Here is a 25,564-nt window from a genome sequence, read left to right as displayed (position 1 = left end):
TGGCAAAGGAGCTCCAGGGTAGCTCCATGTTTGCCAAGAGCTGTTTCCCTCTGGCTTAGTTGACTGGTCAGAAGGGCAAGGCAAGTAGATCAGCCTCAGCTGACCCAAAGGGATGGTTTTCCCACTTCAGCGTCCCATTGGAGGGGAAGAACATGGTCTTCAAAGAAAAAGTCTTTCCAGACCTGGTCACCCTGCTGGAAGATGAGGATGCGGAGGTGCGAGCCAACGCTGCTGGGGCCCTCATGAATTCGGCAGTGACCACCCAAGGTGAGTGTGGCCGCGGGGCTCAGCCCATTCTCCATAGGAGAGAAGGAGGGGGGGCCTCCCAGGGACACAGCCGGGCAAGCGCCAGGGCTGCAGGAAGTGCTGCTTGGGCTGCACTTAAGGTGTTTCCTTCTCACCATTTTTAGTAGAGATTTTATTTACAGTAGTGAAAACAAGTATAACTTTAAAAAGTGCAAAGAAACATAAAAGCATATAGAGGCGTGATTTCCAATTCATCACAATTAAAAACAATTAAATGTAGTATAATTACAATTATAATTGAAAAGATAAAAACTAATATAAACCAAAGGAAAAGAAAAAGGTGGAAAGAAAAAAAGAAAAATAGAAAAGAAAGAATTTAGAAAACAAAAGGAAATTTTTTTACAAAAGTTACCCCCAGCCTTCATCACAAGTATAAACAATTTTAGTAACTTTTCACCTAAATTGCAACAAATGATCTCTTCTTCCCATATCCCATTTCTTTACACAAATCTATAAAGCATCATCATTTCAGCCTGGTGTCAAGTCCATTATGTGTTTCCAGAAATGACATCATATCTATTTTATTCTTGATCAAATAAACCAACCAAAATGAGGACCCAGTTTGTGGGGGCAATAAGCTGACTTTGTATAAATATACAAAAGGATGAAGGCTATTGCTGAGCACATTGTAAGCCGCCCTGAGTCTTCGGAGAAGGGCGGCATATAAATCAAATTAAAAAAAAAAAACCTTTATATTCCTTCATTTTACTTCTATCAATCAATCCCATCAACTAATGCCATAGAATTTGATTTCTTTTCATTTCTTCTTTGTCCTTTCTTAAAGATTCTTCAAAACCTCTTTTGTAAATCAAACATAAAGAGATCTTGGTTTGTGAGCATGTTGCCTGGTCCCTTCATCTCCCGGCTCTCGGACCAATGGGAGATCACTGTCCTGTGGTTCCAAAGAACTATTTGCCAGTTCTTTGGTCTTTCCTCCACTCATTGTCTCTGTCTTTATTTGAGACATGTTAATTCTCTATGCCCCCAACAGAAGTCTCTGGGCTGTGCTTATTATCCTGAGGAGAGGGAAGGGCTCAGGCATGTTTAGAAAAGCGGGACTAGGATTTCCTCTGTTTCCCCTTTGCTTTCAGGATGAGTTTCTAGTATTTTTCACCTACCGTATTTTTCAGTGTGTAAGACACACTTCCCCCGCCCCCCCAAAGTGGGTGGAAATGTCTGTACGTCTTTTTTTTTTTAAATTTGATTTATATGCCGCCCTTCTCCGAAGACTCAGGGCGGCTTACAGTGCAATAGTTTTCATACTTTTGTATATTTATACAAAGTCAGCTTATTGCCCCCACAATCTGGGTCCTCATTTCACCTATCTTTGAAAGGATGGAAGGCTGAGTCAACCTTGAGCCTGGCAAGATTCGATCTTACTTTAATTGCAGACAGCTGATGTTAAATTACAGAGCTCTGTCTGTTGAGCTATCCAGGCTCCTATAGTCTTATAGAGCGAATGTTGCCGAAGCCCCGCCCACCCACCGGCCCCCACCCTTCAGCTGCTGCCTCCCAGCAATTTGCCTCCTTGCAGCAAACAACTTGATCAGCTTCAGCACAGCCTGATTTAGCACGAGCAGCTGATTGGCGGTTGGATCAGCCTCCTGGAATACTGCCTATCAGCTGTTCCAGGCTGCGGGGATCACCACCGCCCATCGGCACCATCGCCACCCATCACCACTGCCACCTATCGCCACCTCCGTGCAACCCATTTTCGGCCTCCTTGTGCCTCAGTTTTGGCCCATTCCAGGCGGGGATAGGCTGCAGCGGCGATCACCGCTGCCTTGAACAAGCCGAAAATGGGACGTGCGGAGGCTGAAAATAGGGCACGAGGAGGTGGCAATAGGTGGCGGCAGTGATGGGTGGTGGCGATGGCCAATGGCAATCCCCGCAGCCTGGAACAGCTGATAGGTGGTATTCCGGGAGGCAGATCCAACTGCCAATCAGCTGCTCGTGCTAAATCAAGCTGTGCTGAAGCTGACCAGGCTGTTTGCTGTTTGCTGCAAGGAGGCAAATTGCTGGGAGGCAGAGGAAGATTTTTTTTTTCTTGTTTTCCTCCCCAAAAGCTAGGTGCATCTTATAGTCCAGAGTGTCTTATAGTCTGAAAAATACAGTAAGCGAAACCTATCTGGCAGTTTTTACTAAAACCCTGGGTTATGCCAAGGGAGCAAGGAAGCCCACTCAGACCTTCTGGCTGCAGCTGCTTCCATCTCACCTCTTGGTTTACCACTCACTGCTGGGCTAGCCTGTTCGTTCCCTACCATGTTTTCTCTCCATTTCAGGGAAATACGCTGCTATTAATGCAGAAGCCATTGAGTATCTTCTGCCTTTGATCCATGATGACAAGAGCAAAGTCCGCCTCTATGCCATCAAGGCCCTGACCATGTTGTCAGAAGCCCCAGAAGGCCGCGTGACACTGCTGAAGCATGTACCGGAGTTCCGGAAGCGGCTGAACGACTCCAGTGAGACTGTGCAGAGAGCAGCCCAGATCGCCATACAGGTCATTGAATGGAAACCTTAGAAAGCCCTCTTAGCAACTGGCAATAAACCGACAATAGCCCTGATGCTGTCAGGAACCATTTTGTTTGAGGTGCAACTGGGTAAGAGAGAACAGGCAGCTCTCTGGTGAAGGGTCTCTCCTTTGATCTCATTCAGGGTGAAGGAGAAGGGGAGCAGAATTAGAACTGCAAATGGGTCGTGACCTTTAAAGCCCTTAATGGCACAGGGCCAGGCTACCTGAGGAACCACCTCCTCCCACTAGGTCAAGCCCGTCCTACTCAGATTGGCAGAGAGGACCTACTTCGGATCCTGTCAGTCAGAGAACTCTGACTGGGGAGTGGGATCCAAAAGAACAGCCTTCCCTCTGCAACATCCTGCCCTCCCCCACCCTCCTGAAGACCTGGCTCTGCTGGTTGGCTTGGGGTCCAAAGGGGAGGCGGCTGCTGGATTGACGGCAGACTCCACCCCCACCCTCATTGCTCTCTGCCCTCCACCCGTCCATCTTTTTGATGATCATATTGAAGTGTTCCCATTGTGTTCTTTTCCTTTATTTTATTGCTCTCTTTACTTCTGATCTGTTTACACTCTTTTCATTACTTCCTTTTATTGTTGTAAGCCGCCTAGAGTAGCCCCTCAGCGAGATAGGAGGCAATAAATAAATAAATACATTGGGGAATGCAGAGATTTCACCCACAGGCCAATCCTGCTGAACTGACAGGATCCTGGCCTTGTGTCTGACTGATGCAGGAGTCCGTTGGCCCAAGAGCATGTGAAGAGGGACGTGTTGACCTAAGGAAAATGGGTGGGAAACTCGGGATGGGATGGGATGATAAGGCAGCTATCTGTCCTAATTGATTCAGGCAGGAATAAATGATAATGATTTAAGGATGCTGTAAAGGATTATGAAACACTGGCAGGGGGTGAAAGAGCTGGGACAGAGGTGGGATTTTCTTCACTCTGTCCAATATCATTATTGAAATAATTTGCTTCAACAAAGAAGAGAGATGGCCCAGGAAGAAGAAGAATACTGGAAAGAGGGAGCAGGCTATGCAGATGTTCCTGGTGGGAACAGGTCAGGCTCTTCATTAAAGTGAAGCGTTTCAGAGAAGAGGCCCTGGCAAGAGACGAGCTGCATGGCATTTGTGTTGCTTGTTTCCAAATGAGATTCTACCACAATCTATCTTGGCGCCAGTGTTATTCAACACTTTTATTAATGACCTGTACAAAAGGATTGATGGGCTGCTGATCAAATCTGCAGGTGACACGGAATTGGGAGATCTACCCAACACCCAGGAGGACAGAATGAAATTGCAATTTATTCTGAACAGGCTGGAAGATTAGACTGAGAGGTGCCAGAGGGAGAAGTGCAGGGGAGAAAAAGGTAGGACACAGACAAGTTGGGGGATTTATGGCATCTGAGGAGGACGTAGCCAAGCCTTATGATACCCCTACTAGGAAGGCTCAGGTGATTCTGGTTTGGATCAGAAGAAGAAGCTGCTTCAAAGGGGAGGATTTCCTTCTGTTCTGTGCTGGTGAGACGCAGCTGGAGTGATTGATTATAAACACAACCACAATTTCACTTAGCAACCGCTTTGTTTAATGTCTGAGTTGCCCGTCCCAGTTGTGGTCACAAACTAAGAGCTATCAGTGTTTGCCATCAACTCAGCATCAACTTTTAATGATCACATAAGTAGATCTTCTTCAAGATGACCTATCTCCAACCTAGACCTTGAGGTCTACGAAGGTGCATGTGTTGCTGCTACAATCCATCTGCCTCGCTGCTGATTGTCTTCTTCTTCATCCATTCTCAGGGTTGTAGACTCCCAGAAGGCTTCATCTCACATAATACGCCTTCATTGCTGAGCTAGTGTCCGGCTGCTACCTTCTTTGGCTGCTGATTGCTTTGATGCTAATGGTCAATCCTAAAAGACAGAGGCTATCCACTATTTCAGCATCTCATTATCCATTGTGAGGCTTGTTTACAGTATTTTTTAATTTAATTCAAATTTTCTTTCTCAATACATATTCAGGATATAACAGATGGAGTACTGTGTACAATTCTGGGCAGCACATTTCCAGAAAGATATGGGCAGATATCCAGAACGATATTACAAAGTTGATACAAGGACTTGAGGATGTGCCACAGGAGGACAGGCTGGAGAATCCAGGGATGTTCAGACTGGAAAAAAGCAAACAGAGGGATAGTTGGATAAAATGGTGCTCCAGGGAAGATGGCCAGGAATTAGTTTTCCCAGAAAGTAAAAGAAGCAGGAATGGGCATAGGTTACAGTTACCTAGATTTAATTAAAACGCAAGCTAAAGGACTTCCATAATAACATCCTCTCAAGGAGAGGCTCAGCACCTTTGGGTACTCAGCACCGCTTCCCCCCACTCAGCAAACAAGCACACCGACAAACATTCAAAACCACCTTCAGTCTCAGTCCCAAAGGGGCCTCCCTCAGCTGCCCTGACTCATCCAGCTAACCTGCTTCTTGGTCTCTCACCCTAAGCATGCAACCAAAGCCCTGGGCTGATCTTCATTGTCCAAATCTACAATTCTGCTGGTGGACTTTTTGGGTCTGGACAGTCCTTTCATCATTTCTCAAAAGAAGAATGTAGCCAGGTTCTTTCTGTGAAAGTTTATCCCAAGGAAGAGGCTGTGAAGTTATTTTCAGAGTTCCTAAAGGTAGGCAAGGAGTTTCATAGAGGAAGAAAATAAGGAGAAATTTCCTGGTGTGAGAGCTATTGAGCAGCAGAACAGTCTGAGTTATTCCTTGAAGTTGTCGAGCGAAGGTTGGATACCTTCTGTCTGGGATAGTACAACAATTCCTACTCTGGGCAGGGTGTTGGACTAGAAGGCCCCGTGATTTTATTATTCTGTGACTTTTATTGCTTCCATATTCCTCGGATGAGCAAAGGAAGATAATGCTTCCTGCTTACTGACCCTTCCCCATAAAATGGGGCAAGACACTGGGCTTGAGTAACCATGAAGTAGCTTTCTGCTTGATATCAGGAAACATTTCCCAATATTAAGAGCTGTTCAACGATGGAACAGGCAGCCTCAGGCGACACGGAACTCTTCCTTTGTGGAGGTGTTTAAACAAAGCTGGGATGGCCATCTGTCAGGGAGGCTGTTGTATTGACGAAAATGGTATTTAATGGATTCTTACCCCAGGCAGGAGTTGGACTAATGTTCTCCAAGAGCAAATATGCCATCAAGGACTGGAGCCAACAACGCAGAGGACAAATGGGGAAGCGAAAGAGTGGAGGGACAAAAGGGGGGAGAGGGTTTGGAGACTGGCAGGGAAGTACATCAAAGGCAGGAGGGAGCACCAGGCATCACCTCAGATGTTTCTACTCCAGGGCACGATGGGAAACAAACAAATGCTGGCAAAGGAGGCTCTGAATTCACTCAGGCATCGCTGACTCATGGGATGAGACTGAAATAAGAGCAACACATCCGACCGGGACATCCCCTCCAAGGCTGCCACTTATTCCAAACTTAATAGAGGGGAAGGAGAAGCTTGCTTGGCGAGGCAGAAATAAAGAAGTTGAAAGTGAAAATGGATGAATTGTGAAGAGGTGAGGATGGAAGAAGTAGAGCATCTGAAAACACGTTTTATGTCTGCTCTTTCCTAGAAGATAAACACAACCATTGCTGACTGTTACTTTGCCATTAATGGATGGGGGGAACTGTGGTTCGAGATAGACAAGGTGGGATGTAAATGACTCTTAGCTCATTTAAACGAATTCAGGCTTCCATGACCAGAAAAACTGCATCCCAGGTCCCTGAAGGAACCAGCAAAGGTGCCCACAGAACCACTCGCTCTAATCTTGAAGACCTCCTGGAAAAGACAGACTGGAGGAGAGAAAAGGTTGGGGCTACATTTAAAAAAAAGGGAAGCAAGAGAATCCAGGCAATTGCACATTTCTCAGCTTGAAGTATATTCTGAGCAAGATCCTTGAGTAGCTTATTAAACGGCTTGCTTGTGAGCGTGTAGAAAACAATAGCGCCAGAGAAAGCAACAGCTAATAAAGGAGCCAGTGTGAGGCTGCCACAAACAAGTCCTGACAGATGCCTCTCCTTCCTTCACAGAGTGACTAGCTTGGTCCGCTGAGGAAATGCCATGGACTCAGGGGAACTCAGCCAACGGTTTAGAACATTTCTTGTCATATCCTCTTTTAATAAAATGGTAAAATATGGTCTAACTAGCCAACTCAGAATTAGTCAGGCAAGGTGACATCCTATGACAGTGAAAGTTGGACATTAACAAAACAAGATAGCAGCAATACTTTGAACTTTAGGTTTGGAGAAGATTTGGAGAATTTCCAAGAGAACAGATCAAAGAATCGCTGAACAAATCGATGCAGAGTTCTCACTTGAAGCACAAGTGACCTGGCTCAAATTATCCTATTTCAGACACGTTGTGCAATGAGACAGTTACCTTGAGAAGGCCATAATGCTGAGAGGTGGAAAGAAAGAGAAAAGGAGGACCAGCAGCAAAGAGGATGAAGTCAATTATAAGGCACATTGTTGGGAGACCTGAAGGGCAGAGTTAGGGCCAGACCATTCTGGAGAAGGTCCAATTATGTGGCATGAAGAGTCAACACCAAGTTGATGGCAATTGGTAGTCAATCAAAATAAAGATTAGATGGTACCTACTTAGGTGTATTCATAATTGAACAAATATTCACACACAGAGATACCAAGCTTCATATCGGTTTGGAAAGGAGCATCAGGTGAACTGTCACACTCAAACCTGAATGAAGTAATGAATTCCAAATGAAATTCCATGGTGAGAAACATAAGGTTCTACATCTAGGCAAGAAAAACCAAATGCCCAGGTACAGAATAGGTGGAATCTGGCTCAATAGCAATAACTTAGAGGGATCTAGGAGTCTAAGGAGCAAGTACTTCAATATGAGCCAGCAGACTGCATTAACTGAGGGATAGAATCAAGATGACACAAAGTGTTAATACCACTTTATAATGCCTTGGTGAGACCACACTTGGAATGCTGCATCCAATTTTGGTTGCCATGATATTAAAAAGATGTTGAGACTCTTTCTAGAGTGCAGAGTGCAGAGAAGAGCAACAAAGATGATTAGGGGCCTGGAGGCTAAAACATATGAAGAACGGTTGCTGGAACTGGGTATGTCTAGTTTGATGAAAAGAAGGACTAGGGGGTGATATGACAGCAGTGTTCCAATATCTCAGGGGCTGCCACAAAGAAGAGGGAGTCAATCTATTCTCCAAAGCACCTGAGGGTAGGACAAGAAGCAATGGGTGGAAACTAATCAAGGAGAGAAGCAACCAAGAACGAAGGAGAAATTTCCTGACAGTGAGAACAATTAATCAGTGGGTGCTCCATCATAGAGATTTTTAAGAAGAGATTGGACAACTATTTGTCTGAAATGGTCTAGGGTTTCCCACTTGAGCAGGGGGTTGGACTAGAAGACTTCCAAGGTCTCTTCCAACTCTGTTGGGCTATTATCAACTGTACAGATGACACAACACAAAAGTTTTGAAAAGAAACACAAAACTCTAGAAAAGAAAGAGGAGGGTCAAGAAGATTGAGGAAAGCTTGTATAATGAAGTGAAACAAATAGGATGGAAATTTAACAGAAAGAAATGTAAACAAACTGAAGGGAGTTCAGAGGACAACTATCAAGGTTTTGTGGGGACAGAAAGCTGAGTCTTTTGAGGATTATCTAAAGAACCGTGGATGTTTAGTCTGCAAAAGAGAAAACAGGGCAGTCGTGATGGTGCATTTTCAACTATCTAACATGTTGTTACATTGGGGAAGATGTGGACATGTCTTCCCAGAATACAGGAGCAGAATCCAAATGATGAGGTTACAGAGAAATAGAGTCAGATTAAAGATGAGGAGCTACTTCCTAATGTTGGAATTGTTCTTCTTGAGGTGGTTCATTCCCATCCAAACAGAGACTGGATAGTCATTTGTCCAAAATACTTTTGTAGAACCTGCAAAAGGCAGAGTTTCAACTAGATCAATGATGGCAAATCTATGATGTACGTCAAAGTTACACACCACAACATTTTTGGGGACACACTAGTGTTCACCAATGCCTGACAACAATCATTGTCATGCAGGCTACACAAACTTGGATAGTTCTTCTGGGAACCACCTTCAGAATTTTACTGCTCCCAGTAGCCAGGCAATAAAGCAGTTACAGAGCTTCCTGGGATCCGCAAACTACAGGCAGTCCATCCCCACGTTTGCCCAGATAACCCTGCCCATCACCAACTTGCTCTATATGGAAGGGGGAGTGAAGCCCAAACTGAGTCAGCCATTAAATTGGTCCATCAAATGTCAGGCGGCCTTTGAAAAGCTGAAGTGGCTCTTGGCTGCTGAACCAGTTTTGAAGCCCAACCCAGATGAGCCTTTCGTGATCCAAGCAGAGGCCAATGATGTGGCAGCAGGGGTGGTTTTACTCCAGAGGAACAAAAAGAGAGAGTTGCAACCATGGGCCTACACATCACATAAGTTGTCCAATACTGAGAGGCGGTGGGCCACCTGGGAGAAGGAGGCTTACATGGTCCAATGGACTCTTCTCACCTGCAGGAAGTTCTTAGAGGGCATTAAGATTCCATTCAAGGTGTGGGCGGACCACAAGAACCTGGAGGCATTAAAGGCCCCAAGGAAGCCGTCCCCTAAGCAGGTCTGATGGGCTCAGTATTTTAACCGCTTCAATTTCACCTTTCGCTACTTGCTGGGTGGGAAGAATTTCTTAGCCAATGCCCTCTCGCATGCCCCAGCACAGAAGTACCCAAGAGGAGGCAGTTAACTCCATTTTCCCATCCAGGCAGCTTTCAGCACCAATGCTCACGAGGCAGCAGAGAACAGTCTCTGTGCAGCCGGCTGGGTGATGCATCCGCATAAAGATGGCCAGTTGATGAAGGAAGGCTTGGTAGGGGAGTAAAATGCACATCCCAGCCAGCCAGAGAAGCTTGGTCCTGCAGAGAGGAACCACGATGCAAAATCTGCAGGGCATTTTGGGTTTGTCTTCACTCTTCACCTGGTGAAGAGACAGTTCTGGTGGCTGAAGATGAAAAAGGACATAGGAGCCTATGTGGCCAGCTGTCCTGTGTGCGCCTCCATGAAACACCTACCTGGGAAGGCTCCAGGCTTACTACTGTCAGTAGCCAACCCACCTAGCAGGAGATACCCAGGGGCTTTATTGTGGAGTTGCCTGAGAGTGCTGGGAACCCAGTAATTTGGACTGTCATCAGCCTGTTTTTGAAGCAAGCACACTTTGTGGCGGGTCTCGAGATTCCTTCTGCCTGGCCTTAGCCAAGATGTTTGTGCAACACATCTACAGACTACATAGCAAGAGCAAGAGCACTTAGACTTATATACCACTTCATAGTGTTTTTACAGCCCTCTCTAAGCGGTTTACAGAGTCAGCCTCTTGCCCCCAACAATCTGGGCCCTCATTTTACCCACCTCGGATGGATGGAAGGCTGAGTCAACCTTGAGCCGGTGAGACTTGAATTGCTGAAGTGCAGCTAGCAGTCAGCTGAAGTAGCCTGCAGTGCTGCACTCTAAGCACTGCACCACCTCGGCTCATGGGGTCCCAAAGCACATTATCTCTGACAGGGGGGTGTAATTCACTGCAAAACTTTGGCAGGAATTTTTAAAATTGATAGGCTCCTCCCAGGGACCTCTCATCCAAGTACCAATGAGATGGCTGAAGATGCCAACTCAGTAGAGCAATACCTGCGCTATTATATAAATCATTAGCAGACTAATTGGGCCAAGCTCCTGCCTTTCACAGAAGTGGCGTATAACAACTAGGTGCACAGCAGCACTTTCAAAGTAGCCACGGGGTTGAGTTATGCCCATGCCAGAGCTCCCACAGGAAGCGCCAGCCTCAGGGTCAGGACTGACTCAGACTTTCATCTAAATTCCACTTTGCTCACAGCTTGACAAAGAATGGGTAGTGGTGGACTGGAATGCAAGGGTGGGGGGAATGGCCTACAAGCACAAGGACAGCCAGAGCAGATGCCACAGCGATCGTCTGGTTCCCCAAACAAAATGAACAGAAGTGATTGGTGGACGTAAGGGACTGGGGATGACCTGTGGGGAGAGGGGAAATGAACTATGCACAGGAAGCCCAAAGCTTCTTCTGTGCCAATGTACACTTATTCAGTAAAGTTTATACACTTGGAAAAATAATGGAGTTTCTTTGTCTGGGAAAGTCTTCTCTTGCAGCCCTGAAGTGTTGCAGCCATGGGGGAGGAGGATTCAAGGTCTTTTTCTCCCCTCTCAGGACACCATTGTTGAGGGTCTCCAACATTGGCAACTTTAAGACTTGTGGACTTCCAGAATGCCAACTTTGGAGACCCCTGCTCTAGATGAAGTGAAAGAGGAGAGTCACATGTGGGCAATGAATTCTACTGCAACAACTATCACGATGACTGGTTTAATATGTCGCAGGGATTTGAGGGGGGCTCTAAAGAACCAGAGGGGCAGATGTGGCATTGCAAAGGAAAGCTGGCCCTTTCCAACCCACCTCCTCCATCTTGCCTTCCTCCTCCCCCAGCAAATGCTGCTACTTCTCATTGTCTGTTGCAATTTGTAAATTATGCTTGATGCTGGAACCTCGTGTGATCCCAGCCACAGTAGTTGATAAAGATGCCATGGATGGAAAAGGCCCCCGAGCCCCCTTCCACTTTGATGTATCTGCCTGTCCTTCAGTACCCAGGGCCTGTTGGGCTTCGTTCCTGTCTGCTTCACTCTGGGGCCCTTAAGGGCCTGGTTTCTGATGGCCTTCCTGAAGCCTCTCCCCATAACCAACTCTGGAAGCATTAAGATGGTTCCCCTGGATTTCTTGTCTGGGAGGACCCAGAGTGAGCTCATGGGGCAGCCCCAGGTCTTCCCCAGGGAGTTTGTCCCAGAGAGGTTGGGGTCTCTGCTCCCCACCCTTAGGGCTCCATCAACCCTTCCCAGAGAAGAGTGGCGACCATGGTGGGGTCCCTTCCTGATTTCATTTCAGGGTCTGTGGGGACGTCCAAGTGGGAGGCCCTCCTTCTGAAGGGGCCTGCCCCCATCAACCTCTCTGGCCAAGTTGGCATTCTGGTCCAACTTCCACATTTTCCTCTGACAGAAGACTGGAAATAAGAGATCTGAGGCAGCTGTAATTTTTCATCTGGGTTTTCCAGGGCTTTGAGCAGCAAACAACTTAGTCACCCAGAAACCTGGGGAGTTGAGTTTTGTGTGTGTGGGGGGAGAGTTTGTCTTGTCAAGAGGAAAATGCAGCAATTAATCTGTCGGCCCCCGACACTTTTGTCCCCTGCAATTAAATCAAAGGTTCCTAAAATGGACTCATCCTGCATCTCCCTGCAGCCCTGCTGGGCCTGCAGTGACACCGAGCAGCCGGTGCTGCGATGCTGCCTCTTTTGCTCCCCAAAGCAGGCCATGTCACGCTGCGAATAGTGGAGCCAGCATTCTGCAGCACCAAGAGCAAGGTCCCCATTCTTTAGCAAGAAGACTTGGTGTACGAGGCAGACCCTCCCTGTTCTTCCAGCCCTGTGGCAATCTGTGGAGCCAGCACCAAAGGCAAGAAGCCCCAGAGGGACCACCCTACCAGGGCCCTTGGTGCAGGGGCACTCTGGAGCATCACAAGGGTTGGGTCTTGCCCAGAGCTTGGCCTTTGGTCTCCCTGGACCAGGCACTCTCCTGCTGCTGGCATGCCTTGGGGGAGGAGGGCATTTTCTGAGCAAGGGTACTCCGAGGGGGCAACAGGTGGAGAGGCTTTCATGGGCCTCTTCCTTGCGTTTTGGGAGTTTGGCTCAGGGAGAGGGGGTCCCTCCTGCAGGCTGAGTTCTCTGGAGCAAGATCAGCACAGCCCACAGGGAAGGCATCCGAGTCTCTCCAGGGAGGTCCATGTCTCCACCCTCCTTTTCATTACGGCAAATGGCAGAGCCTTTCGGAGAAAAGAAAATGGTATGCTGGAATCATTTCCAAGGGACTGAAAGTAAACAAGTGCTATTATACACACACACACATTAAAGGCTCTTTCTGAGGGGAGCCGTGACACACCAGTCTGGGCCAAGGGCACCTTCAGCCTGAAAGTGGCTGCCAGCAACTGCTCCTTATAGGTCTGGTACAACGATATCTTCCATAGAGCACAGATAGTGAACCTGTGAAGCCCATTACCACAAATTAAATGAAAAGCTTTGGAAAGTGGAACAAAGATATGGAAAAGCTATCAGTGGCTGCTTGCCATGATGGCTCCATCTCACTCCAGGAGTCACTTCTCTTTATGGGCCTCTGAAGGCTTCTGGCCGGCTCTGGAGCCTGAGAGAACTGTCTGGTGAATGGCGCTGTGAAGTCTTTTGAGCTTGGTAGTTTTCTTAAAGATGCTTCATTACCCAATTCAGCACTGATGATGTTACCTAGTTGGGTCATGAAACGTCTGCAAGAAAACCACCAAGCTCGGAGAGCACCAAGGACCCCTCATTTCAACCCTGCTGAACTCCAAGTATTCTCGCCTATTGGTACTTCGGAGAGAGGGAAGCTCTGGGCTCCCTGTTAGTTGTGCTGGGAGCTCTCCATGGTCCTGCAAAAACAGCCGCTTTGTCAGAGCCTATCAACTCCTGCTTGTGAGTCCTAGTCTTCCTCTTGGGAAGAGTCTCAGAAGGTTGAGGTTAGGCTGTGGTTGCGAAGGTTCTTGATCCCAGACACAGCCCTACACCCGGTTGGCTCCTAAGTCAAAAGTTGCTTTCTCCAAGGCAGTCTTAGCGTCAACCAGGGCCAGACACTTAGCCCCCAGTTGCATCACCCTCCCTGCTTTCCCCCAGTTACTGGCCCCTGGCAGAAAGAGATGGGGATGACCTGGTCTGCAGGCTTTCAATAGATTTCTGGTGTCAGGGGGCAAGGCAGGAGTTCTGCTTCATTTTGTTTTTTTCAACAAGACACAGTGATTTTAATATATTCGGGTCTATTATTCGGGTCTTCGGGTTATCCGGCCAAGACACTTCCAATTTTACGTGGGAGAAGACCCGAATAACCAAAGACCTACATACAAACACCCGCGAAAACCTGAGAAAACATATATATATATATATATATATATATATATTTACAGTTATACAGTAAATCCAAATTACAAAGGATGATAATAACATCAGCATGCCTGGTCCCAGGGAAAGAGATTCAAACCACTTCAAGCCGATTCTAACTGAACTAGGTATTAACAATTCAATGCAAATACTTCCAGTTCCAAAGTTAATACAGGTAGAAACAGTTCTGCATGAGTCTTAAATAAAGAGGAGCAAGATTAGAAGACTCTGCCTCCAAAACAATATTAAAATCAGCCTACTGAGGCAGCTGAACTTACACACTTTTCCTGTGCAAATCATACACTTAAAAAACAAGAAGAGAAAAACAAGTGGAAAGCAGAATTTCTGACACACACACACACACACACACACACACACACACACACACACTTTGGTAACACAATCCAAAAACGGGGATTAAAAACATTTGAGGATTGTCCCCTTTGAGGAGAGTCCGCAGACCCACACGGCCCCTCCCAATCAACGGCATTCACAGTTGGTCATGTTTTCAGTTAACTGGATGAGTTAAATGATTCTCCTGACAAATGAGTTTCAAATCTGATAAGGTGCAAGTTACAGATTATGATGTCACAGTGCAATTTAGCAATCAAGAACTTCATTCCCAAATAAAACAAAATGTTTGACCTATGCAAAAAATCCATGGCAGAAGACAGCCACTGACAGCAAGATGATGGCGTTGATGTTGACCACGCGCCTCCACAAGGGCTCCTCCGTCGTGTCTGTCAACTTATGCTGCAGGGCCTCCTCTTCTTCCTTGCTCAGCTTGGGGCCCGTCTGTTCCAAGCCACAGAACCAGTTGTAGGCTTTCTTGCAACAGTTGGTCTCTTTCTCTTGGGCTGCAAGGACAACATGGCCGGCTGTTAGATGTAGAAGCCAAACTGACCTTTTCATGCCCAGAACATCCTCCTAAGGCTCCACCATCCTATTCTCATACAGTTTGCTTATATGCCCCAATATACCATAGAGTTGAAAGGGTTCCTTTTATCAAATCTACTGACCATCATTATTCATTCTGTTTCGTGTTGAAGCAAATAACATTGCCAAAAAAGAGACTGGAAAGAATCTCAAAGGACCACAAGGAGTTAGGCAGGAAGGCAAAAGAATTTGGGGCAGAGGTGGGATTTTCATCCATGCCTCCAACTGGCAGACATGGCCTGAAGACGGAATGGAGGATTTGGGGTGGGGGGTGGAGTCCTCGGGAAAACTTCGTCTTCCTGGACCACAATCTGTGCCATCTAGAGGTAGGGCTCCTGCAAGCAAGAAATGGGTTGCACCTCACAAAGACTAGCAAGGGCATGTCTGGAAGACACCTTACTCTACTCAGGTCATGCAGCAGACTTTAAACTACATCTGGAGTAGAAGGGAAATCAGAAGCCAGTCAAAGTTTCTGCCCAAAGGTAGGCACCGGAGATCAAGAGAGGAAGTGGTAAGAGGGAGGGGCCCCAGAACACACCAGGAGATGCAGGAGGCAAAACTAAGAAGGCCAGTGCTGAGAATCAGAGGCTTCTTGTACCTCAGTGCTCAGAGAATGGGGAACAAACAGGGAGAACCTGAAGTCTTAGCACAGGGAGGAAAGGTGACATTACTGGTATTTCTAAAAGTTGGTGGAATGGATCGCATGAATGGAATATAAAATTAGAAGGGTATAATTTGTTGAGAAGAAAAAAAGCCCAACAAGGGGAGGGGGAAAAGGTGTCATATTATATGTGAGGAATTTCAACACAAGTAAATTCAGAACATCAAGTGTGAAAGTCTTGCCGAAAGCATCTGAGTGAAAATAAAGGAAAAAAGCAAAAAATAAAAAATAAAATGACCCTGGTGTGGGTGTGCTTTACAGGCCACCAACCAGGCAGGAGGTGTGACAGAAATCTTTGCAGATTGTGTCCTTGAATGTCCAGGAAACACATCACAGTGCCAAGGGGGATTTCAACCACTTCAGCATCAACTGGGAATCAACCAAAGCAGCAAGTGGAAGATTCTATGGCAAGGGTGTCAAACTCAATTTCACTGAGGGCCGCATCAGGGTTGTGTTTGACCTTGGGAGGCTGGGGGGGGGGCTAGGCCAGGGTACGCATGGCCAGCTTGATGTCACTCATGTCAGGGGTGCCTGTAGCGGCCCGAGTGCTCTTCTAGTGAAAATGGGCTCCCAATTTCAGTTTTGGGCTGGGACGGCCTCCTGCAACACTCTGCCAGCGAAAACAGAGCTGCGGAGGGCCGCATGTGTTTTTGCTCTGTTTTTGCTGGCAGAGGGTTGCAGGAGGCCGTCCCAGCCGAAAATGGAGCTCGGAAGCCCGTTTTCTCTGGCAGAGGCACTGCGGGCGGGTCCTTTGCTGTTTCCGAGGCGGCCTCGCGGGCCAGGTCTAATCACCCCATGGGCCAGATCCAGCCCATGGGCCTTGAGTTTGACACGCCTGTTCTATGGGTTCTTGTTTTGTAGAGGACTTCATCATCCAAAGACTGGAATAGAGAACTAGCCATGTTGGGCTTCATGCTTACTAACAAAGGAGAAATGCTGGCATGGGAAGGAGAGAATGGCAAGAGTGAATGACCGTTGTCTTCCTAGAATTCACCCTGCAGGCAAGCAGAACCAAAAGTTGTCTGGTTACTATTCTACATTTCAGGAGATCTGACTTCAGCAACTGACGGGAAAAAGTAGGAAGGGTTCTGAAGGAATGGAACCCTCAAGAGGGTTGGGAGATTCTCAGAAAGGAGATTATTGAGGCCCCAATACAAACAATACTATAGAAAAAACTTAAAAGTGGGAGGGCTCTGATGAAGCCACCGGGTGCACAAATGGCTCTCTATCAACAAGAAACAAAAAGGACAAATTTGAAAAATGGAAAGATACTACAAAGTAGAATATCAGAGAATAAGGATGATTTTTTTATCATCGCTAGGAAAAGATGTGGAAATGATGACAAGCAATGGGGAGAAGCTGGAACTACTTAATTCCTATTTTGCATCTCTCTTTGCAAAAGGAAACCATGGCCCATGGATGTGGGGAGGGAACAGCCAGGTCCCAGAGTACAGAGGAAGGACCAGAAGATTGGAGAAAAATTAAGGCTCCCGGCTTAAAAAAGAAGTGAAGGCCGGAAACAGCAAACCAAAGCAGCTTGACCTCAATATCTGGGAAAATAGTGGAAAAGAGATCAAGCAGCCAGTTTGCAAGCACTTAGTAGGAACAGGAGGCCTCGGGTTTATTAAAACTAGGTCAGGCCAGACAAATCTTAGAGCTCTTCTTTTTTTACACGGAGGCTAGATTTGTGGACCAGTGTGGATGTGAAGGACCTAGACTTCAGTAAGACACCTGGTAATGCTGACATAGCCTCTCTGATCAGATGGAACAAGGCGAGATGGATGGTCCCACTATCAGACGGATTCAGTTGATTGGAAAACCATGTGCAGCGTACGGTCCTTAATGAATCTACTGTATGTCCTTCATCCCACGGCTGAGCTTGCCTACTTACTTACTATTAGGAAATGTCTTTCTATCGTTCTATAAGAATCTGTTTTCCTATAACTTAAGACTGTTATTACATGTTTTTAACTTCAGGGTCATAGAGAGGAACTCACCCTCTTTTTGGCATTTGGAAAGGGCTACTATCTTCTCCTTTTCTCCAGACTAAATCTGCTTATCTTCTTCAGTCTCTTCATGTCACTTACTTTCTAATCCCCTGATCTCTGCCCTTCTTTGATCCCTTCACTAGCGCATCTTCCTGTTTAGTGACCAGAACAGTACACAATACTTGAGATAAGCCAGGGAACCACCAAGTCAGAGAACGAGGAACAGTTATAGCCATGATCTGAAAATGATTGTCACAGCCTAAGTTTGTATGTCCCTTTTTTTTTTTTTAAATTGATTTATATGCCGCCCTTCTCCGGAGACTCAGGGCGGCTTACAGTGCGTTAAGCAATAGCCTTCATACTTTTGTATATTTTATACAAAGTCATCTTATTGCCCCCACAAACTGGGTCCTCAATTTACCTACCTTAGAAAGGATGGAAGGCTGAGTCAACCTTGAGCCTGGTGAGATTCGAATTTATTTTAATTGCAGACAGCTGGTGTTAAATTACAGTGCCTTTGTCTGCAGAGCTATCCAGGCAGAGCTATCCTTACTTGCAACCATCATATCACTGTGATATTTCAAAGTCTTTGTTTTAATGGTCATTAATCCCAGGATTATTAATAATATGACTGAATTTCTATATGAATGCATTTGATTTTTATCTCCTAGCTATACAAAATATGTTGGTTTTTCAACTGACTTCATTTCCTCCAAGGAAAGCTTTTGGCAACTATCTGAAGATGCCGAGAATTCATCTCTTAATAGCTCCAATTACAGAACTTCAATATTGATATAATGATTACTATTATATTACATTATTGTCTTTTAAAAGTATCTATGTGTGCGATTTGTGCCTTAAAGTCAGTTTTGGCAAACACCTGGACAAGTCCACACAGTTTTCTTGGCCAGATTTCAGGTGGTTGCCATTGCCTCCTTCTTAGGGCTGACAGAAAGTGACTGGCCCAGGTCACTCGCTAGCTTCGCGCCCAATGCAGAACTAGAACTCAGAGTCTCCCCTTTCTAGCCTTGTGCTTTAACCAGTATCATTATTACCATATAATAATATAATACTATAATATTATTTATAAGATTTCTATCCTGTCTTTTCCCCTGAACTCAAAGAAGCCCCCTCCTCATTTGCTGCTGCTCCTTTATTCACAACAGGCTGAGGGGCAACAGGGCATTTTAATGCCACCCACTCAAACTCTCCATGATTCCCCTGCAAAACCTGGATTCCACTGCAAACTAGGATTTTCTCCATTTATAGTTTTTTTAAATGACTGCATTCATTTTCAAATTTGAGAGGGGGATAAATAATAAATTTATTATTTATTAAATAAATAAATAAATTTTAAGGTGCAAAAATAATAATTCAGGCACGCTCTGAACATCTGCTGCAAAATCCTTAACTAATATGGAGATAAACGCATATCAAAATTTCTCCTGGCATTTTTTTTTTTTAGCATCGCAACCTAAATTTGATTTTCCAAAAAGTGATCACTCTCCAATGAACTAGGATGCCTGTGAGCATCTTGGCTAAAATTCTTCCCTCTGATATCTAGGTCAGATAGGTTAGGAGAGGTCTGGTCTGGTTTGTCCTAGACAAATAACTCAACATTTCATGGTAAAGGTGATCTCACCTGGCTCTTCCTCATAGTCCTCCATTCCTTGCACCATCTCCCCTGCGTCCAGATCAACACGTTTCTCTTTACTGTTGCGCAAAGTCCAGCAAAGACGATAAAGCTTTTCAGGAAACAAAAATAACAACAATGAAGCAGAGCAGCTGAAATGACCTTGAACAAGGTCAACATGAGGCCCCAGTCTTGGTTCAAAAGGGACGGCTAGAAGTGCCCTGGTAACTCCACTACTCCTACTCACTCGGTACCCAATACCTCTGGCAGAACAACACAACATGTTATATAACTGCTCGTGCAGTGTTGAACTTCCCAACAAGACAGAAGCATCCTCTCTAACGTGGCTTCAAAGCGGTTTCCTCCCACCCGGCTGGCTTTCACTTCTGCTGAACCTGAGGAGTGGCTGCCTCAGATCTGAGAGCTCCAGAGGTGGATGTGAAGGAAAATGGCTCTTCCTTTTATTCTCAGCCATGTTGGGCATTCATGATAGGTTTGGTTGGACGGAGACTTGGCGAGCCCCTGTAAGTTGTTACCCACAGATATTTCTTTACATGTGGCCAAAATCTCAGCGAGGGCAGGGAAGAGAGAAGTGAGTTGGGGAAAATCAGGAAAAGGAGGGGCATTGCTTACATGGACATCATCGATTGGCTTGGTTAGGAATGAGACGATCAAAATGACGGTGATAGAGACAGCGAAAAGGATGATAGCAAAATAGAGGTAATGCACTTTACAGATGATCGCTGGGCATTCACTGGGCACAGCGCAGCTGCCGGTGCCATAGGCAAATTCTGCAAACATTCGAGAGAGCCCAATTACCAGTCCCACCATCAGGCCCCAGAAGGCGCCCTGCAAAAGACAACAAAATGCACTTAGGAGAACCTCTTCCCCTTCACGTCCTGTGGTATTGTATTCCTCAAAACTGGGTGACTCTTTGGACTCACAATTGTACACATATTGTGATAGATAGATATAGAATGATGGTTGAAAGGGACCTTAGAGGTCATCTAGTTCAACCCCCCTGCTCGAGTAGGAGAGTGTCAGATCTGCCATCTTCAGCTTGGCGCCTTGCTGGCATCCTGCCATTGTTGGGGGTGGGGTGGGGAGAGGAAGTAGGCAATTGGCATGTAGAGATGACCGGGTGTGTGTGTGTGTGAGGGAGGTTGACAGAAACCAGAGGTGTGGGAACCAGCCTGTTCTAGTCTTCAAGGCTGCAGAGCCTGAGAAAGGAATGCAGATTGTGCCAAGAGGCCCCAAACACCTAATTGGCACACCACTGGTCGAAGATGGGCCAGTCAAGGGGGGAAGGCTGGGAGAAGAGGGGAAAATTGGTAACCTTTTGCACAGGAACTTTAGTCCTGGCCTGCTTTTACTGCAACCTCAAATTCCTAGTAAAAGAACCGATCACTTCAACAAAATGGAGTTGAGGGTATTTCTTCCCTAGGTATCCAGCTGGGGCAAGCCTGACAGGAAGTCTATACCATCTGAGACCAATGGCTGAAAGAGATATGGGGCACATTCAACTTATCAGCAACCTTCACGATTTAGAGAAACTCCAAAACAATATTCTGACTCAATGTCTATGGAGATTCTCAGCCATGCAGGTCATGGTTGTCCCAAAGGTGCTTTTTAAAAAGGTAACTGGACTTTCTGGTTTTTCTTTGAAGATGTTTCGCTTCTCATCCAAGAAGCTTCTTCAGCTCTGACTGGATGGTGGGGAATGGAAGAATTTATACTCCTTGCAGACAGCTGGTCCTTTGCATCCTTTTAGCAAATCATTAAGGCCACTTGGAAGTTTGTCTTTCCGGTGTCCCCGTGGCCAGCTTGTGAAGGCAGGCAAGCGGAAGGCCATGTGGAAGGCAGGCAAGCATGGCAGAGCTGCAGGGAAGGGAGCTAGCAGCCTGCTCCCTTCCCCACAGCCCTGCCATGCTTGCCTGACTTCCACGCTGCTTTCCTGGCAATCTCCCATGCCCGCTTGCCTTCTGAGGTCAGCGTCCAGCCCGGCCCATCCAGTGGGTGGGTGGGCAGCCCTTGGTGGAAATGCAGATGCTGAGCTGGAGCTGAGAGGGACGGCAGCGGTCCTCTGTGAGGGCAAGCAGACATCCTTGGGCTGCTGCACATGCACCTGGCCCATTTCTGCAAAGGCAGGGCCCTCCCCCCAGGGCAATCCAAAGAGGGGAGGGGGATGCTGCAGAAAAGGGGTGCTGCTTCCACCCAGGCCCGCCTGCCTCCTGTGCCAGCTCCATGGGGCTTGGGGCTCCGAAGCAGTCCACCGGCTTCCCACTCAGCCACCTGCCTGCTCTCTTTGACCGCTGGCGCCACTCCAGGAACTTGGCCCGCAGAGTCTCGTGCTCTGGGGGAAGGAGGGTCAGCCACGGTGCTGTGGCCCGTCAGCGGCCTGTGCAGTTACTAGCTGATTCTGACAGCGAGGAGGCTGGTGTGGTGCTGCACCAGCAGCATGTGCAGCTGGCGCTCGAGTCAAACAATGAGGAGGCTGGAGAAGATGTGATGCCAGAGGCAGGGATTCAGCCAGGGCCTTCAGAACCTCCAGAGGCTCCTTTAAGTGAAGAGGAAGAGGAGGAGGAGCCTCTTCTCGATGCACAAGCGTGCAGAGGTGTTAAAAGGCAGGAGTGGCTCCTCAGGAGGAGGTCTTGTCAGCTGTTAATGAAATTAAAATTAACAGCCCTTCTTCAGAAAAGACTGATTTAAACTGTACTTGTATTCAAACAACTACTAAGAAAGATCATTAGTAGTCCTTAATTAGTAAACCAAGGTTTGTACGGACTTTGTGTGTCCTGCATTCTTTGGGGTCCGTAGCTGGGGCAGAACAGCTGCTTCCCGCCAGTGAAGAACCAGAGCGACAGGCGCGGAAGCCTTCGGCAGCCAGCAAGGTGGCAGCCCCCCCCCCCCAGTGTGGGGAGAGGGCCAGGCCCAACCGTGCCACCATGGAGCCCACGGTGCTTTCCCTTCGGCCTGGGCCATCAGGACTGAGTGATCACAGTGCCTCCACAGCAACAGACGCGCTGCAGCTGCCTTGCCCGCCTTCACCTCCGTGCGCTGTGCTTGGAAGGGGCCGTCGCTGCTGTCCCTTCTCGCCTGGCTACACAGTGTGCACACGTCAGCTTGCCCTCCCAAAGCAACCCCGCCACCCTTCACTTTCATTTCATGATGGGAGAAGGAAGAAAGCGAACAGTGGCACCGTGGCACATGCAAGATGCTCCCCTTGTTAAATGCACACTGTTGCCTGCTGTGGCTGATGAAAATGAATGGTGTTCCAGGAGGGCAGGCTGTCCGCAGACGTCCCGGGGCTGCTAAACATGCACATGTGCATGTGCCGCCGTGGCGCCATTCGGTTTCTTCCTTCCCCCACCGCAAAATGAAAGCGAACGGTGGCAGGGTTGCTTCAGGAGGGCAGGTGGACGTGTGCACACTGCAGCCAGGCAGGGAGGGAGAATGGCGGAGGCCCCTTCCAAGTGCAGTGCATGGAGGCGAAGGTGGGCAAGGTGGCCAAAGATGCGCCTGTTGCTGCAGAGGCACTGCAATCGCTCAGCCAGGGTGGCCACAGCAGGGCCTCTCCGCCTGCACCATGTCCCGCTCTGGCTGGCCGCACGACTATAAGTGCGGTGACCTGGTCTTCGGCAAGATGAAGGGCTAACCGCACTGGCCCAGCTGGGTAAGCGCCACTGCCCAGGCCAAAGGGAAAGCGCTGGGGGCTCCATGGTGGCGCGGCCGGGCCTGGCCCTCTCCCCACGGGTTTAAGAAGGGGAGCGCAGCTCCGGTAAGTTTAGCTACAAGAAGCCTGCAGCCGCTGCATCTTTCGGCACAAGAAGCGCCTCCAGGCGCACTGAAAAAAAGAGGCTGCGGCTGCAGGCATCTCGCAACAGGGGAAAATAGGGTTTTAGAATAGGAAATAGAAATTGTGAAGGTGGTCATGTGACTGAATGGCGTGGCTGTGAGTGACATCAAGTTGGTCACGCCCACTCAGTCACAGGAACCCCCCCCCCAAAGCTACGCACACAGAACCGGTAGAGAAAATTTTTAGATTTCAGCACTGGTGTGGACTTCAACTCCCAGAATTCAATTGTGGTCATACATCGAGGACTACCTGTTCTTGTAAGATCACTTAAAGCTTAAGCAGCAGTTTTCATGAGAGGCAGGAAGGTGCTTTAAAACTCATCCCATCTCCTTGGAGGCATGGAGTTTGTAAGTCACGGGCCTTTTAGGTTGGCGGCTCCTGGTTTGCTAGGTTAGCACTGATTTATTTATTAAACTTATGCACACCCATCTCACCAAAGGTAACTCTCGCTAAATCGTGAAAGCTGTTTTTGGTTGCTTTCGTCTGGGTCTTTGGTTTGGGTCCAGGCTGAGTAATGACTGATCCTCTCAGCTCCTTCGATGCAAGGAGGTGATGGATTAAAACAAGGCTGAGGAAAAAGGGGAGAGAGCAGAAATGGGGAGAGTGGAGGACATGCGAAGAGGTTGCTCGGATGTTGTGAGACACCAGAACTGGCTGAGGAAATGCTGGGGGTTGGAGGCCGAGATGCTACCTGCGCACCTGCTCACACACAGTGCTTGATTCATTTCAGGGGGCTCTTTGCACTGACCCCTCTGGCCCCCAGGAGAGCTTCTGGGGGAGGCAGAGGCTCTGATGGACGTGCTCCTCAGAGGGTAAAGAGGGAGACTGGCCAGGTGATAGGAAGGACGAAAATCGCAGGTGGCGTCAGATCAAAGCCTTCCCGAGAACTCTGGAAATCCTTCGGAAAACCAAGACTGGGCAGCAATTCTGCTGTTTGAAAGCAGCACCAGGAAGATGCCGGCAGCCCAAAGGAGAAGAAACACCCTCCGGTGCTCCGTCCTGCCAGGGAGTCTGGCTTAGCACCAGGACTAGGAGCCTCCCAGGGACCGACTGCTCAGGCACACTCGATTAAGAAATGGATCCGGCCAATTGATTGCATCTTTTCAGTCTAATAAATCTGACTGCAACGAAAATAACTACACTGACTCAACACAGGTGTTAATCAGATAAGAAGTCTCGTGACAGGTAAGCAAAGTTCTTAAATCAAACTTAAGACGAATGCCTGCATCAGCCAACGGCAAGATTGCAGCCTGGGAGATGGAACATTCGCCTCTTTCCCTGGCTCCTGCCATTTGTTCCTCCTCTTGTGCCACGGAAACCACACCCTTTCCGTGTCCTGGGCATAAACACCCTCCTTTTGTGGGGGGAGTTGGCTGAGCTTCTATGGGCTGGAAGACCCTGCAGCCCTGAAGCCGACAGGGGACCTCCCTCCGGCTTCCTTTTGGCTTCCTCCAGCTGGAGAGGCAGAGAAAGAAGGGGGCCCACCTAGCAGGATTTGCAAGAGGTTGACCCCCCCCTCCAACCAAGGGCCAGCTGCTCACCTGCTCATTGACTCTCTTGCAGAAGATGGCCAGGAAGAAGACGGCGGCAATGGGTGGACCCAGGTAACTGGTGATGGATTGGATGTAGTCAAAGAGCTGCCCGCTCTGCGCAGACTGGATCACGGGCACCCAGGCGATGCTGATGCCAATCAGGCCCAGGATGAACAGCCTGGGAGGAGGAGAAGGCAGAGAGAGGCCTTGGGTGACACCAACCCAGTCAATGAACCACAAAGGTGCCCAAGAACTTCCTTGGCAGAGGGATCCGAGTCCTGCTTCTCCACATTTGTTTCAGGGGCGACTGAACATTTATTCATAGGTTTATGACTGCAAAGATACGCTTTGCGTGTTTCTATGTTTTTGTTTCTGTTTTCATCTTTTTCCTTCTATGAATATTGTGTATTCCTTTTCTTTGTTTTTTGTCTTAGAAATTAATTGCAAAAAGAAAACAGCAGAAAGGGTGTGGCTGTGGCAGTGCAAATGAAGTCCTGCCCATTTTGTATCTGCATCGCACAGAGAAAATGGGGGCGGGGGGGTTCACTTTTTTGACCACCCCTGCAGACCTCCTCCCCTTTTTAAAGGGGCAAATAAGTCTACATTTCAATAAACAACCAGATCAACTGAATGACTTGGCGGGTTGTCCCGCCTGTCAATCAGCTCCTTTGTGAAGAGGAGACAGCAAAGTCGCTCGTCCTTTTTGCTGACTCTGCAAGGTGCGCCTTCAATTAAGCCAGGTGCCCTCCAGGGGACGCTGCAGAACTGCCCTTGCCAAGATGCTGCCTGGTCCACCAATTCTTGTAGACTTTAGATAGGAAGCTGTGCAGAACAACGGGTGGAGTGACCCTCCGTCTGTAATTCTTAGGTGAAGAGTGGTATGCAGAGGAAAGAGAAAAGCCATTGCTAGGCAAGGATCTTCAACCTGCCACCAGGGGCACCAAAGTCAGGTTATTTGCCAGCCGGTGACTGACTTTGGTCACTGTTTTTCATTTCCAAAGCCTGGAGGCTGGTTGGAGACCCACCAAAGAAAGGGAAAGCAGTCTTCCTTGTGCAGCAGCCAT

The 25,564-nt window shown here is 47.7% G+C and overlaps 2 protein-coding genes across 3 annotated transcripts in view; one reads left to right on the top strand and one right to left on the bottom strand.

The window, feature by feature from the left end:
• RSPH14 (radial spoke head 14 homolog) overlaps window positions 1-2,870 on the top strand; it is a 106,343-nt gene extending 103,473 nt beyond the window's left edge. Inside the window, exons 5-6 of the mRNA XM_034438521.3 lie at window positions 131-267; window positions 2,589-2,870. Of these exons, the coding sequence (XP_034294412.1) occupies window positions 131-267; window positions 2,589-2,827 (376 nt within the window). The 3' untranslated portion in view covers window positions 2,828-2,870. The remainder of the gene's footprint in view (window positions 1-130; window positions 268-2,588) is intronic.
• A 2,030-nt stretch (window positions 2,871-4,900) lies between these two features.
• SLC5A1 (solute carrier family 5 member 1) overlaps window positions 4,901-25,564 on the bottom strand; it is a 42,136-nt gene continuing 21,472 nt past the window's right edge. Inside the window, exons 12-16 of one of the 2 annotated variants that reach the window (XM_034438518.2) lie at window positions 24,510-24,678; window positions 19,746-19,961; window positions 19,122-19,224; window positions 14,540-14,751; window positions 4,901-4,984 (exon numbers count right to left, since the gene is read on the bottom strand). In XM_034438518.2, the coding sequence (XP_034294409.1) occupies window positions 14,540-14,751; window positions 19,122-19,224; window positions 19,746-19,961; window positions 24,510-24,678 (700 nt within the window). In that variant the 3' untranslated portion in view covers window positions 4,901-4,984. Of the gene's footprint in view, window positions 4,985-14,409; window positions 14,752-19,121; window positions 19,225-19,745; window positions 19,962-24,509; window positions 24,679-25,564 lie in introns of those variants that run through there. The other variant, XM_087880625.1, reaches the window with a different exon arrangement.

The sequence above is a fragment of the Pantherophis guttatus genome, chromosome 17 (genome assembly GCF_059756535.1).
Source record: "Pantherophis guttatus breed Tessera chromosome 17, ASM5975653v1, whole genome shotgun sequence".
Lineage (NCBI taxonomy): Eukaryota > Metazoa > Chordata > Lepidosauria > Squamata > Colubridae > Pantherophis > Pantherophis guttatus.
This window is presented reverse-complemented; position numbering and strand designations above follow the sequence as displayed.